The following is a 16,266-nucleotide window of genomic DNA, read 5'->3' as shown; positions in this document are numbered from 1 at the left end:
AGAGAAAATTTTGATTATATTTTCTTGATATTTCGTACCATGAAAGATTGGGCTATCTTGCTCATTAGTTCATCTTCATAAGTGTAATTGTCTTTTGATATAATATGATGTATGATATCCGAGTGGCATAATTTTCTATGGTTATTTCGTAGTGTGTAACCCTACAACTTGATCATGCGGTTTAGCTGCTTCAATGGAGTTCGTGTATGGCGACTCTAGGGGCCTTCTACGACCCTGAAGTTAGTACTACGATGTTCGAGTGGACGACACATGGTACTAGCTTCGTGGCCGAGGTAAAGTCCATGCAGACGGCAATATAAAACAGTTGTGTAGGCTAATAGAGTGCAAGTAACCAAAATGGCGTGGCTAGCGCCCGCCCCCGTCCGAACGCCCCCACCTGTCCTGCCTGCTGCACTCGCCACGCATGCTGCGCCTGCCATGCCTACCCTGCATGCAGCTGCAACTGCTGCGTTTGCCCGCCCTGCCCCCCGTATGCAGTTGCACGCCCATGCCTGCTACTGTGCATGCAGGTGGGGACTACCCATGCCCGCTTCGCTTCCTGCGTGCACGTGAGGATTACCTATGCATGCGCTCGCTTCCTGCACCTGCTAATATTGCAACATGAAGCACTTCTGCAACATATGTCTGAAACAGGTGAAACTTTTGGAAATATACGCTTGCAAACATGTGTATAGGCGCTGCAACATATGCAACGTCAAGATAAAACACACGCAACATACGTCTAAAACAGATGAAACATTTTGATTAGACGCTTGCAACATATGTGTATAGCTACTGAAACATATGCAACGTCCAGATAAAATACTTGCAACATCAGATGAAATATTTTGAATAGACGCCTGCAGCATATCTCTGAAACACTTGCAACATACCTCTGAAACACTTGCAACAGATGTGCAACATCCCGATCTACTTTTACAACATCCATATAAAACACTCGCAACATACCTCTTAAACATCTGAAACACTTGAAACATATATTGGCAACATACTTTGGCCAACCACGGGAGACGATGTCCCTGTCGGCGACGACCTTCTCTAGGTGGCACCGAGGTGGTGGTGGCGTGGTGCACGCCGTGGCCACGACGAGCGAGCGCAGATTGGGGCGCGGCGGTGGATGGCTGCGACAGCAAGGCAGAGTGGGGTGGGGCGGTGCTGCACGGCGCAGGATGGGGGGCGCACGGGGATGGCGGAGTAGGGCGGCGGGGCGCAGGATGGGGGTGGCGGAGTGAGGCGGTCGAGAGATATTTTATTTTTGAGAGAGAGAGAGAGAGCGTCTGGAGTCAGGTACGCGACGTTCGGATGGGGCGAATGCCCGTGGCCAAGCATTATCGTAAACAAAATGTTATGAGGCCAAAAAATGTGGTGACTATACCACGGCTAATCTAGGACGGGGACTCTGGTTTGTGGCCTTATGGACCTGTATGGCTGTATCTGTCACTTGTATGTGGCGTTTTCGACAACAAAATAGTACATCATGTTCAATCTTAATGTCTTAAATGTAATTCCTATCAAACTACCCGTATTGCCAAGCTCTTGCCTCCAGTTTAATACTAACTCAAGCCAAGGGGGGAGAGAGTCCCCACGGTGTTTCATTAAGAAGATGATTTTTTCTCGTAGTTCGAGAAAATCCTCGAACCCCAACCTTTGGCGTGGGACAGAATGGCTACTTTAGCGTGGGACAGACGAGGGGATTTTTTTACCCTCAAAGCTGAAATTCGTCCCCACGAGAAATCAAAACTCAGGACCGAGAGGTGTCGAGACATCACACTCAAAACAAATTACTATTAGACTGTCTCCAACAGCTCATGCAAAGAGCGACGTATACCTAAAATCCGTTATGCACAGTGTTTTAGCCGGCTCCAACAGAAGACTTAATCGGAGCATGCATTTTGGGGACGAGTTCAACCGGAAGGCATATTTGCGTCGTCCTTCTCCAAGACACAAAGTCTTCCGCGGCAGCCACCGCCTTCGTCACCGCCTTCGTCCTCTCCCCGCAGCTCCTCGCCCTCGCCAAGCTCAACTCCGAAGCCGGCGTGGGGGCCGCCACCGCCTTCGTCACAGACAGTGGTGGAGCCCGCGCCGCCGCCGTGGTGGTGGAGACCACGCCACCGCTGTGGGAGCCCCGCGCAGCGCAGGAGATCCACAATGCCCGCCCAGCCGCGCCGGCCCCGCGCTAGATCCACCGCGGGGGTGTGCGCCACCAATGCCTGGAGCCGCGTGGGAGTTGGCCGACGCCGGGCACGTGGCCAACAGCCGGGCGGGCACATCTCCAGCAGGGGCCGCGCGGACGCATCTCTGCCGAGCCCTCGCCGCCACCGGGACCTCCGCCGGCGGGCGCATCTCCACTGGGAGAGGTGGACGGAGGGAGAGAGAGAGAGAGAGTGGAGGAAGAGTGAGAGTGGAGGGAGATGAGAGCCGCTGCCACCTTCTTCTGAGAGAAAAGGGAGGCGGGTTGTTGGAGAAGGAATGATTTAGATAGGTGACCTATTTACTGTACAGAATTTAAATCTGGATATAGGTCGCTGATTTAGGTATCGATTGTTCGAGATAGTTTTAGGACAGCACTCTGAGCTCTGAAGCCTTGCACACGCAGTAGTGACGAGGGAATGACGCTTCCGCCAGGGTAGGTCAAGTAGTACTTGAAAGAGAGGGACGGCCGGGTCAAGCACGAACAAAAGTCGGTGGATCATTGTCAGTTTGGTCAAGCACGAAGTGATGAATGTGATATCTATGGTCCGGGGAGGTGTGGAGCTAGTATCCCGAGGTGAGGAAGCACGTCCCGGTTTGGTACTTCGGTGTGGCTTATTATTAACCACCAAGCCGGACGGCCGTGGAATGTGGAATGAATAATGCCACAGCTACATTTTATTTTATACATATACTCCCACTTGTACATCCAGCACCGGGAGACGAGCCCATGTTAAAATAAACTGGGCCAGGTAACAAATTTTCAGTCCATGAAGCAAACAAACATACTTTTATTTTTATTTTTATTGATTATTACGTGCCTGCCGGAGACTAGCAAACGCTACTGTTCTCTACTTCACTGCTAGGAACTCTTTCTAGGCGAAAAGCATCGGGCAGCTTTTACGAGCTGCGACACGTCGACCAAAAGATTCTAGAAGCATGGGAAATTATTTCATGCCGTGGAAGATAATGAATCCTAGGTAGCTAAATGCGTGCTCATGCCGCCCACTGTGACTCCTGACAAGCACACCCTACCCATAAATACAGGGGGCGAAAAAGGACGTCAAGATTCACTGACAGGATGGTTCGCTGTCCCGTTACCATCCGACGTGCAGCGAGCAGCAGCTCACTGCGAACGTCGCCGTCGCCATCGGTCTGCAGCTGATCGGTTATTTGGCTCAATAGTGCAAGTGTTCTGTACGTTCCCACTCTGCACACAGCAGGCATCTTCGGAACTGAGAATAAAATTCCCTGCACTTTATTTCTCATTTACATCGGTGGTTGTATCTTGCACACGGTTCATTTACCATACATCCAAACTTTCCTCATCAATTTTTCGTCGTCAGGTACTCTAATAAACGACAGAAACCTCGGGGCAGCTCCTCTTCACTGCCATGATTTTGGAAGTCGCCGCAGTAGAAACTAAACACCTCAGAGTATTGTGCACCTGTTCATGCCAAGAGACGAGAAGATCCTCCTCGCAGAGGGCCACAAGCGGCCAAGAAGCCCAGGCCTCTCTTCCTCGAAGGCGTACTCTGGTTCTCTGGTCGGACTATCCATTGTATTTGCACCTCTATCAGCACTTGTTGCATCATCAGAGCCTCTTGCACCACCTGCGTCCTTTCTGCCCTCTGATTCTACACCAACTTCGCATATCTCCCCCGGCTTCTTGTCAAAGAGTCCTTTGAACTGCTTCCTCGCCCTCTTTTCAGCTTCCTGATTTACATATTGTTCATTTGTTGTTAGTTCCAAAGCTTTAACGGTTTGGTTTAATGTTGTTCTGTTGCATACCTGTTCCTTCTGCTTAAGTTTAAGGAGGGCAGCTGTGGCATCCGGTTCTGATGACTCGTCAACGGTAATCATCTATAATAAGAGAATGCGATCACATGTAGATTAGGGCAGTGACACAAATTTAAACATGGCACTCAAGTATGGTGTCACTAACCTTCTCAAAATCATTCCTTGCATCATCGAATTCTCCAAGTAACATGAAGGACGTTCCTCGGCGGTAAAGAGCTTTCACATGCACAGGATTTGCGTCCAGCACCTGCTCAGAGAGTACATGAACATATGTTGCTAATTCAGCTTTAGCATCACATAACTTTGCTTTCAAACACCAAAAAAAGCTTCACCAAGCAAACAAAAAGAATCAGATAACAAGTTCACAAACCTATGTGTTACTGAATTGCAAAGGCACATATGCAACTGCTGCTAAATTCCAGGCATGTGATTTCACTCCAAGAGAGGATTAAGTACAACTAAACATCCATATGGACACCAGGTGACACCACAATCCTACTTTTGATACAAGTATCAAGAAATTTCTTACCACAAAACCTAAACTAGTTGAAAATATATCTCTTGAACAAATCAATATTCCAAGAGAAACCTTACCTTATTGCATGTTTCAATGGATTTTCTGTATTCACCCATCTTCTGGTAGCAAAAAGCTACATTTAGATGTAGGGAACTCTACATATGTAACAGAAGAGAAAGTGAATAAATCGTTCAGTACTGCTTACTGGAGAGTGCAAGAAAATGGTCAGGTGACCCGTGCATCAAAATGCCTATGGTAAGAGAAAAATTGGAACCAAGTATTATCATCATACTCTTGAATTAGCAAAGATTTTTCCTTCTTCATCATCATGAGGATGCACGTGGTTATATTCCCTAAGCACCTGCATGCACAGAGGTTAGAAGAGCCCATGTTAGCAAAATATTTAAAAATACAGTTTACATTTAAATGTGAAACTATTTCACATCTCAGCAACTTCTTGTATTAGGCAAAATGGAGTTTTGTGGGTTTCTCATAACAAGTTAACAACTGCAAGGAATTGCATGCTAGTTTGTGCTGTCCAGTAAACAGAGGATGAGAGGAATTACCGAATTAGGAAATATGCTATTAATAAGACGGTAAAGGAAAACCTTCAAGATGTAGTGGCGCTATTTAGGTTTTAATTCACTATGGTTCACAGCTCAATCATGACAGAGATAAAGAGAGCTCAGAGGAGAGAAGAGGGAGAGGGAGAGAGATGGGATGTGTTTGTCATATCAATTTTTTGTTTGTCATCTTTTAAGATGTATACTAGTTTAATATAAAATAGATCCCATGTTTGTCATTTCCCTATTCTTTAACAGTTTTGCTTTGATCAACTACTATATGACATCTGTAATGAGTGCACTTGTGCATGGGGTGGACCTCTCACCACAAGTCGAGGATGAGGTAATCTGTGATTGGTGGCTTCCGATTAATACTTTGATTCCAGGACATTCAAAAAGTAGAGTAAAATCATTGATCACCTTGTTAGCATGGATGATTTGGAGACACAAACACAACAACAACAACAACATAGCCTTTTAGTCCCAAGCAAGTTGGGGTAGGCTAAAGTTGAAACCCACCAAGAGCCCCAAGTCACGGTTCAGGCACTTCAATAGCTGCTTTCCAAGCACTCCTATTCAAACATAGATCTCTAGGTATATCCCAAGCTTTCAAAGCTCTTTTTATTGCCTCCCCCAATGTCAATTTCGGTCTTCATCTACCTCTCCTCATATTATTAGCTTGGCTTAGGACTCCACAATACACCGATGCCTCTGGAGGTCTCCTTTGGACATGGCCAAACCACCTCAATCGATATTGGACAAGCTTTTCTTCAATTGGTGCTACCTCTAGGCGATCACGTATATTATCGTTCCGAACTCGGTCCATTCTTGTGTGACCGCAAATCCATCGCAACATACGCATTTCTGCAACACTCAGTTGTTGAACATGTCGAATCTTTGTAGGCCAACATTCTGCTCCATACAACATAGCCGGTCTAATCGCCGCTCTACAGAACTTGCCTTTTAGCTTTTGCGGTACCCTCTTGTCACAGAGAATGCCAGAAGCTTGTCGCCACTTGATCCACCCTGCTTTGATGGCTAACGTCCGCATAATTTGGAGACACAGACACGAGTGTTTTAAATGGTGCTGCACCAAGTGTCCACGTTGTTTTTAGAAGAATTTTTTTAAGGGAATGGCTAGTGCAAAAGGTTTGGTGCAGCTTTTGGCTGTTGCCACTTAAAGGTTGTTTTAGTTGTTTTGGTCGAGTAATTTTTTTTTTTTGAGTTTTAGGTGTGTATGTTACTTGCACAAGTAATATGTGGTGTAAGTTGTGTCTTGTAAATATTTTCTCTCCTTAATGCAAAGATACAAAGTACACAGGGGGGCGGAGCCTAGTGGAGGGCAAACTGGGACACCAATTCAATTCAATTATCAAACCAGAGCAAAACTGAACTGTAATAAAAAAGGGCTTCACTCAATATATAATATGATCACACAACAATAATTCAATTATGATAAGCGACAATTTATGGACTACAAATTGTAGATCCAGTGGAAGCCATACCTTATCATATTTCGCCTTTGCAAGTTCGAACTTTCCTTCTTTAAACAGTCTGTTACCCTGAGAAAAGGCCTCCAGTTTAGAACTAGTTGTTAATCAACTCAAAATAACAAACCAGTCCATGCATATCAAGGACATGTATTTGACAGCAGATACATAATCAACATGTGTCATGTAACTAAGTACTGGTTGAAACATAGGACGAAACCACCAGCAAATTCAGACTCAGCTGATAGACTATGCTTCAAGGCTTTCACATATTCACTACTGACATCTTAAACAAAATTGGCCATCTTCAGAAACATCATTGTATTTTTATCAAGCAATTCAAAACGCAGTTAACAGTTTGCTCATATGAAAACAAAAAAGTAGTTATATAATTCATACAGACATTTTGAAGTATAAACATTTCGGCAAAAATGCACTTATGACAAACTCACTGGGATAAAAGTTTGCACAAGTTGAGCAAAAATGAATTTTAGTCAGTATACCGTGTTCTTTATTTTGTCCGCCTCATCCATGATTTCTTCGAAAGTTAAGCCAGTCCAATCCTACAGTACAATTGGACCAGTCGTTAGAAGAAAAAAGAATCAATAGCTAAAACTATAGGAGAAGGAAAACAGAGTGGGAAAATACAAAATATAAACATTAGGTGTAAATGCAGATGTTTCCTAAAAAAAGTATAGTTCAGTGTACCAGGCTATGAAATGCTTCCAACAAAAAAGAAACATTAAAAGTAGGGGAAAAGGGAAAGGCATCTACTCTGTGTCTTTGTGGTCTATTCCAAGTAGCACTAGGCCACTAGCTATACATTCTTTTGCTATTTAGCACAATAAACGGATGCATGTAACACAATGGGCAAAACCATCACTAATCAAAATGGGATGTGTGCCAAGAACTGCAAAACTCACCGAAGTCAGAAAAACTATTGATCAATGGCAAACATTGCACAGGAGCAGATGCGGAGTAACGATTGCTATCATCTCAAAGTGAAATAAGGTCTGTTACCTTGGGCATTTCGAATCCAAGTAGTTCAATTTCCCACTGAACATGAGCTCCTTCAGGAACATTTGCTGGCCTGTTGCAACCAAAAAATATTATTCTGAAAGCCCCATTACAAAAAGGACTCTAATATAATGGTTGGTACAACCTTGGGAACTTATCATATGCAAAATCTGGTGGGCAGGTGACAATGGATTTTTCACCAGGAAGCATTAGCCGAACACACATTTCAAATCCCTCTGGAACCTACAAAATGCTTTGCTGATTTGTAAATTTAACAGCAAAATTTCATTCAGTAAAATCGTTGTATAATGTGACAGATTAATGTGCTAATATTTACCAAGCCTTCTCCGGAACAGAATTCCAATGGTTCACCATCATTATCGACACGTGTATCATAAAACACTGACTTTGGTTCATCAAGGAGCATGCCCTTATAATGCACTCTTAATAAGCTATCATGAAGAGGACAGTCCATTGGAAATTCACCTGATATTTGTAAGGAAGGCAAAGAAGAATAATAAGTATAACTATCAAATGACATAATCAAAACAAAGAACATACAATCAATATTAAATGATTTACATTACATTTGCAAGTTTTATTTAGTGAAGAATTTGGAGATTTCTAGTAAAAGAAAATAATAAATAATGGACTAGTTTGCCTAATATTACATTCTTAAAGCTTCCCTGAATATGATCTCAAGTCATCACTGACGGAACACATCTGAATTTTGGTTGTTTTTAGCGCTATTACTCGGATTGACAGCACAGTCAATAGATAGATCAACTTTTTTATCGAACACGCAGGAGAACTGCAGATCATTTCATTAAGAAGAAAAGATTACATAGAGTACAAGGGGAGAAGAGTCCCCAAATAAACAAAAACACACACACTATAACACACAAAGAAACTGTCCATTATTGTGAAACTGGTTGGTGATCAGAAGTTCTGTCGTCCATATTAGCGAAAAAGTGATTAATACAACAAGTTGCAGTGTTTCAAAAAAAACCCACAAAATCTTGTATGTAGTACAAGCAGTGTTTTCCTAAACGCTAAACGGTAAACAGTCGGTCACCTACCGTTTAGCCATTATTCGGGCAAAACGTCCCATTAAACGGGCTAAACGGCCAATTAAACGGGGTAAACGGGTGATTAAACGAAAACGGCGCACCACCATGTAGCGTTTACACGGTGTTTAAACGGGCTAAACGACCGTTTAGGCGAACAGTGAGTACAAGATAACCAAACCTGCAAAAAGTTCAATATCAAATTCATCTTTGATATAGACTCAAAATTAGCACATGATGGATAATGCTGGATGGGTTGCTTCTATATTGTTTCTTGACTGAATTTCATTGCTGGCTTACTGTATGTGTAGTACAGAGTACACACATGATATTTTGACGATTTTTTTTGAAACAATGCAATATGCTGCATTTGCAAATGGGAATACCACAACCCCTGGATACAAACCTGACAGCTATATATAAATAACTTTGTTCTAGTTGAAGTAGAAAAGCTGTTGAGGATGGATCCTTTAGAATTCATTTACTTCCCTAGTCTTTAAATTATCTACAAGAGTTAATCTTTCTGCCAATAAAACTAAAAGAAGTTATCTCGCACCACCACACAAATGACAGAAGTGTGAACTTTGGGAAATAAAAATGTTCGAGTTGGGCAGTTGGTGAATTTTGGAAAGAAGTGACCATTGATAGCATTGTTTTGTGAGTGATAAATTGTACTAGGGAAGTGTACACATGGAAGGTCATAGGAGACACGGAAAAAACTTGCATCCCCACAAAAAACATAAAATTATGAATTATGAATGTGAAACAAAGTATAAGATTATCTACCTTTTCCATCAACTACACGTCGTTTTATTAGGCGACCATCACCAAGCATGTCTCTCACCTGTTAATGCATTCATCACACAACCTTTTTATGTAGTTTAGCACGGAAAGGTCACACCTTTCTTAAGAACAGAATAGAAGGTACATCTAAAAGAAAGATTGTGGTCTTAAGTGGATAATTCAAATGAATCAAAATACTTAGAATCCCCAAATCTCTTTCATCTACATATTTAGCTAGGAGAACAAGTGTAATCTCATATGTCATGAACCACCTGACCAGTGAGCACAGCAAGTGATTTTGGTAACTCTGGTATTGATGAAGCATATCTGGAAATTTAGAGGTCATAACCCAGTTCTCTGCTGCTGATTTTAATCTATCTAGTCAAAAGTTGAAATACACTCTAATTCTAAGTCTCAAGCAATATGTTTCTAAATTCCTTGGTAAATGCATTTTGTTGAATGAATCTACAAAACCATGGAAGAAGCCAAAAAATTGAGGAGAAGGAGACCTACAAATAACACCATTCATGACCATGGAAGACTGCATGACAGTTTCTTAGTGGATGTGGTTGACAGGTGGTGACCCAAGACCCTATCTTCAAACACTTATGCAGATTGGTGAATGGAAGCAAGCAGGTGGATCCACAACATATAACAGTCAATTGGTTGTCAAGTTAGTAAAGGGATAACTAGGATGGGTCAATGATCACTGTGACTGGGCCCTGTTTGCCTAATTTGGTGGCCTAAATAGGAATACTGACATGCTGGTTAGTGGCTTTGATATGGAACTGTCTGCTAAATGAATGATTTAGAAGGTGAATGTGTGGCTTCAGGGACCTTGTTCTAAAACACCGTTTAAAGAATAAATGCATGGTGCCTTGCCAGTCATAACACACCACAGAATTATTTTCAATGCAGTGTTCTGGTAGACAAAGGATAACCATCTGGTGAAATAAAATAAAGTACAACCATTGACTTCATTATTATCCAATATAGTCTGTTGTTCTTTGAAGAAATAGCCAAAGACAATCATGGGATGTCCTCAAAATACAGCAGTCCCTAATTCTAATTCAAAATTAATAGAGATGAATGAATATGAAGATGGCTAGCAAAATGAAAGGAATAGTTAGCTATGATTGTACCTGGATAAACTGAACCAGTTCAACGTAAAAATGAACTTCTTCAAGGCCTTCAAGCTGTGGCATTAGTGAGGACTTTGTCAAATATGCACTGCTGACAAAAATAATAGCCTTTTCCTTGCGTGCCATTGTTCCAATGCCCATCTCAAGCCCTTTAGGTACCTAAACTAGAACAGTAACAAGGATATTGCAGCAAATAGTAGTTGGGGGGGGGGGGGGAGGAACTTAAATCAAAATGAACCATATATGCTTTTACTGTCATCTAAACCAATTCAGGTCAAGTATAGAATTATATTACAACCAAGACGATAGCACTACAGATTGTTCCACTGAATTTAATGCTAGATGGCACACAGTTCATGTATATGAAAGGAAAACCTGCGAGCCAAACAGACATCAATGTGCTACAAGCAAACTAGTAAATTTCCATATTATTGTATAATATAACATTATACTCCCTCCGTTCCAAAATGTAGGTTGTTTTAGTTTTTCTCTAAGTCAAACTTTTCTAACTTTGACCAAGTTATAGAAAAACACACCAACATCAAATTGGCTTCCATAATCCTCTAAGAAATATATCTTGATAGTATGTTTGCTTAGTATTTAGATGTCAATATATAGTTTTTATAAACTTGGTCAAAATTAAAACAGTTCAAGATAGGACAAAACAAAAACGACCTATACATTGAAACGGAGGAAGTAACTCGTATGATGAGCACAATGTGTTCTCAATGTGTACAGTATTTTTACAATAAAAGAGTCTGAATGAAAACACTATGTATCTTTATACTACTACAAAGCAGATATCCTATGTCCCTATTCATACAACAAGAATATCACTGACCTCAGATTTACCAATAGTAAAGAAATACGCCTCTTCTTTACTCGGAATAATTTCTTTTCCATCTGCTGTTCTTGCAGTTATCCTGGACATGTTAGTTCCGAAAATATTCAGGCAGCTAAAAAAATATTATGATCATAGATTATATGTATGAAGTCATTAGTCTTACATAAATATTTAAACAGAAATGGCAATTGCAGCAGGCAATGAGGATAAGAAGGAAGACTGACATCTATACTGGTTTGTTCAAATACTTTAATTTCCAATAGTGCTCGTACTAGAAAATTGTTAAAGTCCAAGAATATATTACTATATTAGTCACAGGTAGGGATGCATCATGCATATGTATACCTAGCGATCGTTCTAGGTCTTCATTAGTTTAGTTCATTTGCATCCTCTTCTTCTTGCTCTGAGGATCCGTATTAGTTCAATTGGATGAGTTTTGGATCGACCCAATTCATCCAAAGAAAGAAAAACTTGAATCCCTAGTTACATGCCTAGTTATTTGGACCGGACCGGACCGGCGGTCGGACCGGTAAAAGACCGAAACAGAGACTACACCGGCTCAGTTCACTTAAAAGACCGTTCATGCAATCAGACCGCTAAAAACCGGTTGAACCGGCCGGTTTTTTAAGGAACCGGTGAACCGGCCGGTTCTGTCTGGACCGTCCCGGTCTGGAGCTCTGGTCTCGTAGCGCGCGCGCTGTTGTCTCCTGCTGCCCGTGTGCATATCTGCCGCTGGGCCCAACCTGGCTGCTACTGCCGCCTGCGCCTGTGAACGTTTGGAGGACGTGTGTGGGCTGTGAACGTTTGGAGAGTGACGTGTGCGTGTGTACATTGCCTGCCACGCTGCATGCACTTCTTGACTTTGGACGCCACATTTTTAATTTCCAAAAAAATTGAGCTCTCTTAATTAAATAAATAATATGTCCATCTTGATTATTTTGATGAGCTCTTTCCAATAGTACACTCTATTTCAACATTTGAGATTATTTTGATAACCGTGAGTATTTAAATTACTATTTAAGTCTTTTTGGAACCAATTCGTAAGTTCTCTATATATTATCTTTTCATGCATATTTTTTTATATATAATTGTAGCTAGATTAGCTGGAAAATGGTTAAATAATTGTGTTCTTTATTAGATTATTTGTATATATGATCAACTATATGTTGCTAATTATCAGTTATATTTCATTATATTACACCGGTTTGAAGTATTTGTAGGCGGTTCAATTCATCCGGTCCAAAACTATCGAACCGGCGGCTCAACCGGTTCTTAACGGTTCGACCAGTGAACCAGTGAACCGACGGTCTCACCGGTTCGATTTCCGGTATGGTCCTAATAACTATGGTTACATGATTTTAAAAGCATTTTGTGCAGGCTAATGCAACAACAAATGCAACTCAGCATTATCGCCCCAGTTAACTTTCCATTCAAATTAATCATTAGATGTTTGTATCATCAAATGTACTAACCTATCTATGTCAATCTGCCAGAAATACACAATATGGGCAATCATGCTGACTGTTTCTAAGCACAGAGATTAAATGGCTAACACAACAAAAGAAAACACATTCCCAAATACCTCAATACAGCCAACACATAGGTGATTAGATGAGTACTTTTCTGCAATTTTGAAACGTAAATATTTACCGTGCTGTTATTTCATATGGCTCTCTAGGTGTTTCCCATCCCTTGCCTTCTTCAACTATCTGCCGCATTCAAAGGAAAAAAAATAGTTTGTCACATAGCTGAAGCATCCAGCCTCACATAGTAGACCACTTATGGAACAAACACACAAAAAAGGAATCTACAATGGCAGTTAAAAACAGCACCAATAACGTTTAAAGAAAACAAAGACTATGCATGATTCCTTTAACAGTACTCTCTCCGTTCCAAATTGCAAGTCGTTTTGGCTTTTCTAGGTACATAGCTTTTGCTATGCTCCTAGATATATGCTACGTCTAGATACATAGTAATGTATCTAGAAAATCCAAAATGACTTACAATTTGGAACAGAGTACTAATTTTATGAAGTAAAAGAAATATCTAACAGGTGCTCCAAGAAACCAAGAAAAAAAAACATTTTTGCAGCAATGAGATAGGAAAGATGTTCACCTTCTTTACAACCCCTAAATCCTCTGCCACAACCTGACAAAGAAAATAAGCAGAGTAATTAATCAAAAGTAGCAAATATATTCTTTTAACGCCATGTTGTTCATCAGCCATGGAATCAAGAAATCATCAAGACGGCAGCAGGAGAGAAAATGTGTTTCTTAGTTATGACAACAACCTTGGCAAACAGAGCTTAAGGGAATCAAAACCAGAATTGCACTAAAAATGCTTGTTTTCATGGAATAGTTAGCCTCAACAGCTTTCATATTAGCTGTGATATTATCCAGATAAAATAGAAAACCAAATCCTTACTATTGATAAATAGTTACAGTTTCTTATGTGATGAATATAGTTGTGTTTTACTACTTAATGAGACACTGACAAAAAAACTATATACTAAATTAATAAGAAGTAAAAACAAAAAATGATACGGCACGCAAACAACCAAATTAGATACCCTGCTATCTTGCGCACTGAGTCTTACTTGTATTGATGGTATTACTTTTTGTATATATTGCATAATGTTTTTGAAATCATACCATGCTGTAGATAAAATTTTTTAAAATAGACAAGAAAACTATTTGCCAGAAGTTCTCTGACATTAATGAAATATACATCAGTTGAAGTCATACTCAAGTCATCATTTAAAGAGATTAACCTTCGCTTTAAAGAAATCCAACATTTCAATCTCAAATTGAAGTTCATCATCTTTCGGAAAGCCATCTGGAGCTGCAACCGGACAATCATCCTCAGCGTAGTGAATTTTAGGCTGCATTTTGAACTGAAAAAAAAATGTAAGAGAGAAAGAAAAAGAGACGAAAATGACTAAATAATATGCGCACGTATTATTGTTGACATGTGCATTTTCGAATTGCTGCATTCTCCATGAAACTGGGTAGTGTCTTTGTATTAGAAATACCATAGCAATTTCACCCTTCAGCATTGTTGGGAAGCCTTCAGCAAATCCTAGGATCATCTTGCTCTTCCCTAAGACAAATCTGAGTGGGATTCCTTTACCTGTAAATTATAACAATAGTAACGAAGATGATTCGAAGAATCAGTAATTGAATTGAGTAGGCATATAGATGGGACAAACATTTGAGGTGCAAAATTCATGCGACAGTTTGTTCTAAGATACAAATATTACAGAAAAGATTCAGATAAAAAAGTATTACAGAAAAGACATAGTAATCTAATATATTGTTCCAGAGGATGTAAGGAAGCACAGCACAGGACAGGTGTTTTCCAAAACACACACATATGTGCCAACAAAAACACCAAAACAGGATGCTTGCAACATAAAATTCAAATTGTGAGTTGTGAAATGCAAGCAGGAAACCACATCTCAGAACAGAGGGGGAAACCATATTATAATTAATATGAAAACAGGATATGGAAGCAACAATATTTGAAGATACTGCAGTATACATAGTGGTGAAATGTGCTCAGAGATATTGCAACACCTCCGTGCTCCCTTCTTGTAGAATTGACAATAATACCATCCATCGTCCGAGTAGTGCAATGAAGTATAACCTGCACAATTATTACAATGAGAATAATTTAATTTGACCACCTAAAATTCCTTGTGCCCACAGAAATAAAACCAGGACTGTGCGAGGTCATTATGAGGGTCAGCAAAAAGTGCAGTCATCAACAATGTAAAATGCCTAGTCCTGAAAAAAAAAATCTATGCTGTGTAGGCTGTATGAACAATCCAACAGAAGAGTTTCATTTAACCATTAGGACAAGTTCTGTTAACGCGCATTTACAGGACATAGTAGAAAATGACAGTTTATGGAGGATCTTGGCATTACATCAAAAACTTGCCCCTGCCCCAGAAATAGGGTCATTGTATGTAACAATCAATAGCTAATTGCACCAATTGTTGGGTGATTTACTCAATCAAGTATAACTAAAGTTCCAAACACATTACACAGTGCTCGGCTGCACAGACAAACACACGTTCCTGTTTGTATGTACTTCCACAATTTCTTTGTATGTACTTCCACAATTTCATTGCACTATATACGAAGGGGGAAAGGGCAGGCAGTGGTTGCAACCTGATCGCCCTCTGCAGGGGTGGCATCACCACTCCCAGACCGTATGATGCCCTTCATCAAGCTCCCAGGTGTAAGCTTCTTCCTCCTGCAATGCAACAGAAACATGGCGTGATGTGTTGATCACAAGCAAGCAGCAGCAGTTCAACGAACGAAAGGAATGCCTGAATTGCAAAATTCTACAACCGGATTTCGACCCTGTATGCTTCAGAATCCCGAGGGGGGGCGAACTGGGACTGACCTCTTCTCGGTCTCCTCCTCGGCGGGCGACTTCTTCTTCGCGGGCGGCGGGAGTTCGCCGCCGCTGTCGCCGGCATCGTGAGCCATGGCCGAAGCTAGCTTCCGGGCAGGTTCTCACCGGCCGCCGCGTCGGAACGGGGGAGGGGGAGAGGTAGGGCAAGGGAATACTTCGCTAATCAAGGCCGCCGCTGTCCGTGCGTGAGCGTAGCTGCGCATTAATGGCCGGGATGCGGAGCAGTTGCGGTAGCAGCAGCCAGCACCTTGGAGTTGGAAGAAGCGGGTGGATGGGAGTAGGATGGTCGCCGGCGGAGAGTCCAACGAAGCATCGCTCGCTGTCGCTGCTACCTTCCTTTGACTTGGGTCTCGTGCTTCAATGGGCCCTGCCTCCATTGGGCTGCAGGCTGCCTATACCCAGGCCGTTAT

The 16,266-nt window shown here is 41.4% G+C and overlaps 1 protein-coding gene across 3 annotated transcripts; it reads right to left on the bottom strand.

Moving 5' to 3' along the window:
• Nucleotides 1-3,273: 3,273 nt before the first annotated feature.
• Nucleotides 3,274-16,146, bottom strand: LOC136531814 (peptidyl-prolyl cis-trans isomerase PASTICCINO1-like). 3 transcript variants are annotated; one of them, XM_066524458.1, is made up of 20 exons: nt 15,845-16,146; nt 15,607-15,691; nt 15,010-15,079; nt 14,466-14,563; nt 14,205-14,327; nt 13,550-13,582; nt 13,085-13,143; nt 11,432-11,513; nt 10,591-10,644; nt 9,452-9,509; nt 7,936-8,084; nt 7,744-7,841; nt 7,602-7,671; nt 7,085-7,144; nt 6,597-6,653; nt 4,821-4,889; nt 4,606-4,683; nt 4,157-4,258; nt 4,003-4,074; nt 3,274-3,927 (listed from the first exon to the last, which is right to left on the bottom strand). In XM_066524458.1, exons 1-20 carry the CDS (start codon nt 15,928-15,930, stop codon nt 3,643-3,645), a joined length of 1,788 nt encoding a protein of 595 aa, XP_066380555.1. In that variant the 5' UTR covers nt 15,931-16,146; the 3' UTR covers nt 3,274-3,642. The 3 variants fall into 3 exon arrangements, with proteins under 3 accessions (XP_066380555.1, XP_066380558.1, XP_066380548.1); XM_066524451.1 differs by having other exon boundaries at nt 3,276-3,927; nt 10,591-10,749; nt 15,845-16,145; XM_066524461.1 differs by lacking the exons at nt 15,607-15,691; nt 15,845-16,146 and having other exon boundaries at nt 3,275-3,927; nt 10,591-10,749; nt 14,975-15,067.
• Between the last annotated feature and the right edge of the window lie 120 nt (nt 16,147-16,266).

The sequence above is a fragment of the Miscanthus floridulus genome, chromosome 2 (assembly GCF_019320115.1).
Source record: "Miscanthus floridulus cultivar M001 chromosome 2, ASM1932011v1, whole genome shotgun sequence".
Classification (NCBI taxonomy): domain Eukaryota; kingdom Viridiplantae; phylum Streptophyta; class Magnoliopsida; order Poales; family Poaceae; genus Miscanthus; species Miscanthus floridulus.
The sequence above is the reverse complement of the archived record's forward strand: the minus strand, read 5'-3'. Positions and strand labels throughout refer to the sequence as shown.

Bases quoted from the DNA above. Each gene is read 5' to 3' on its own strand.
- LOC136531814 (XM_066524451.1), bottom strand. From the start codon at position 15,930: ATGGCTCACGATGCCGGCGACAGCGGCGGCGAACTCCCGCCGCCCGCG. The intron at 9,510-10,590 runs GTACAATCATAG...ATGCATTAACAG, and splicing joins AACTGGTTCAGTTTATCCAG to GTGAGAGACATGCTTGGTGA. The intron at 4,075-4,156 runs GTTAGTGACACC...CTCTTATTATAG, and splicing joins CAAGGAATGATTTTGAGAAG to ATGATTACCGTTGACGAGTC.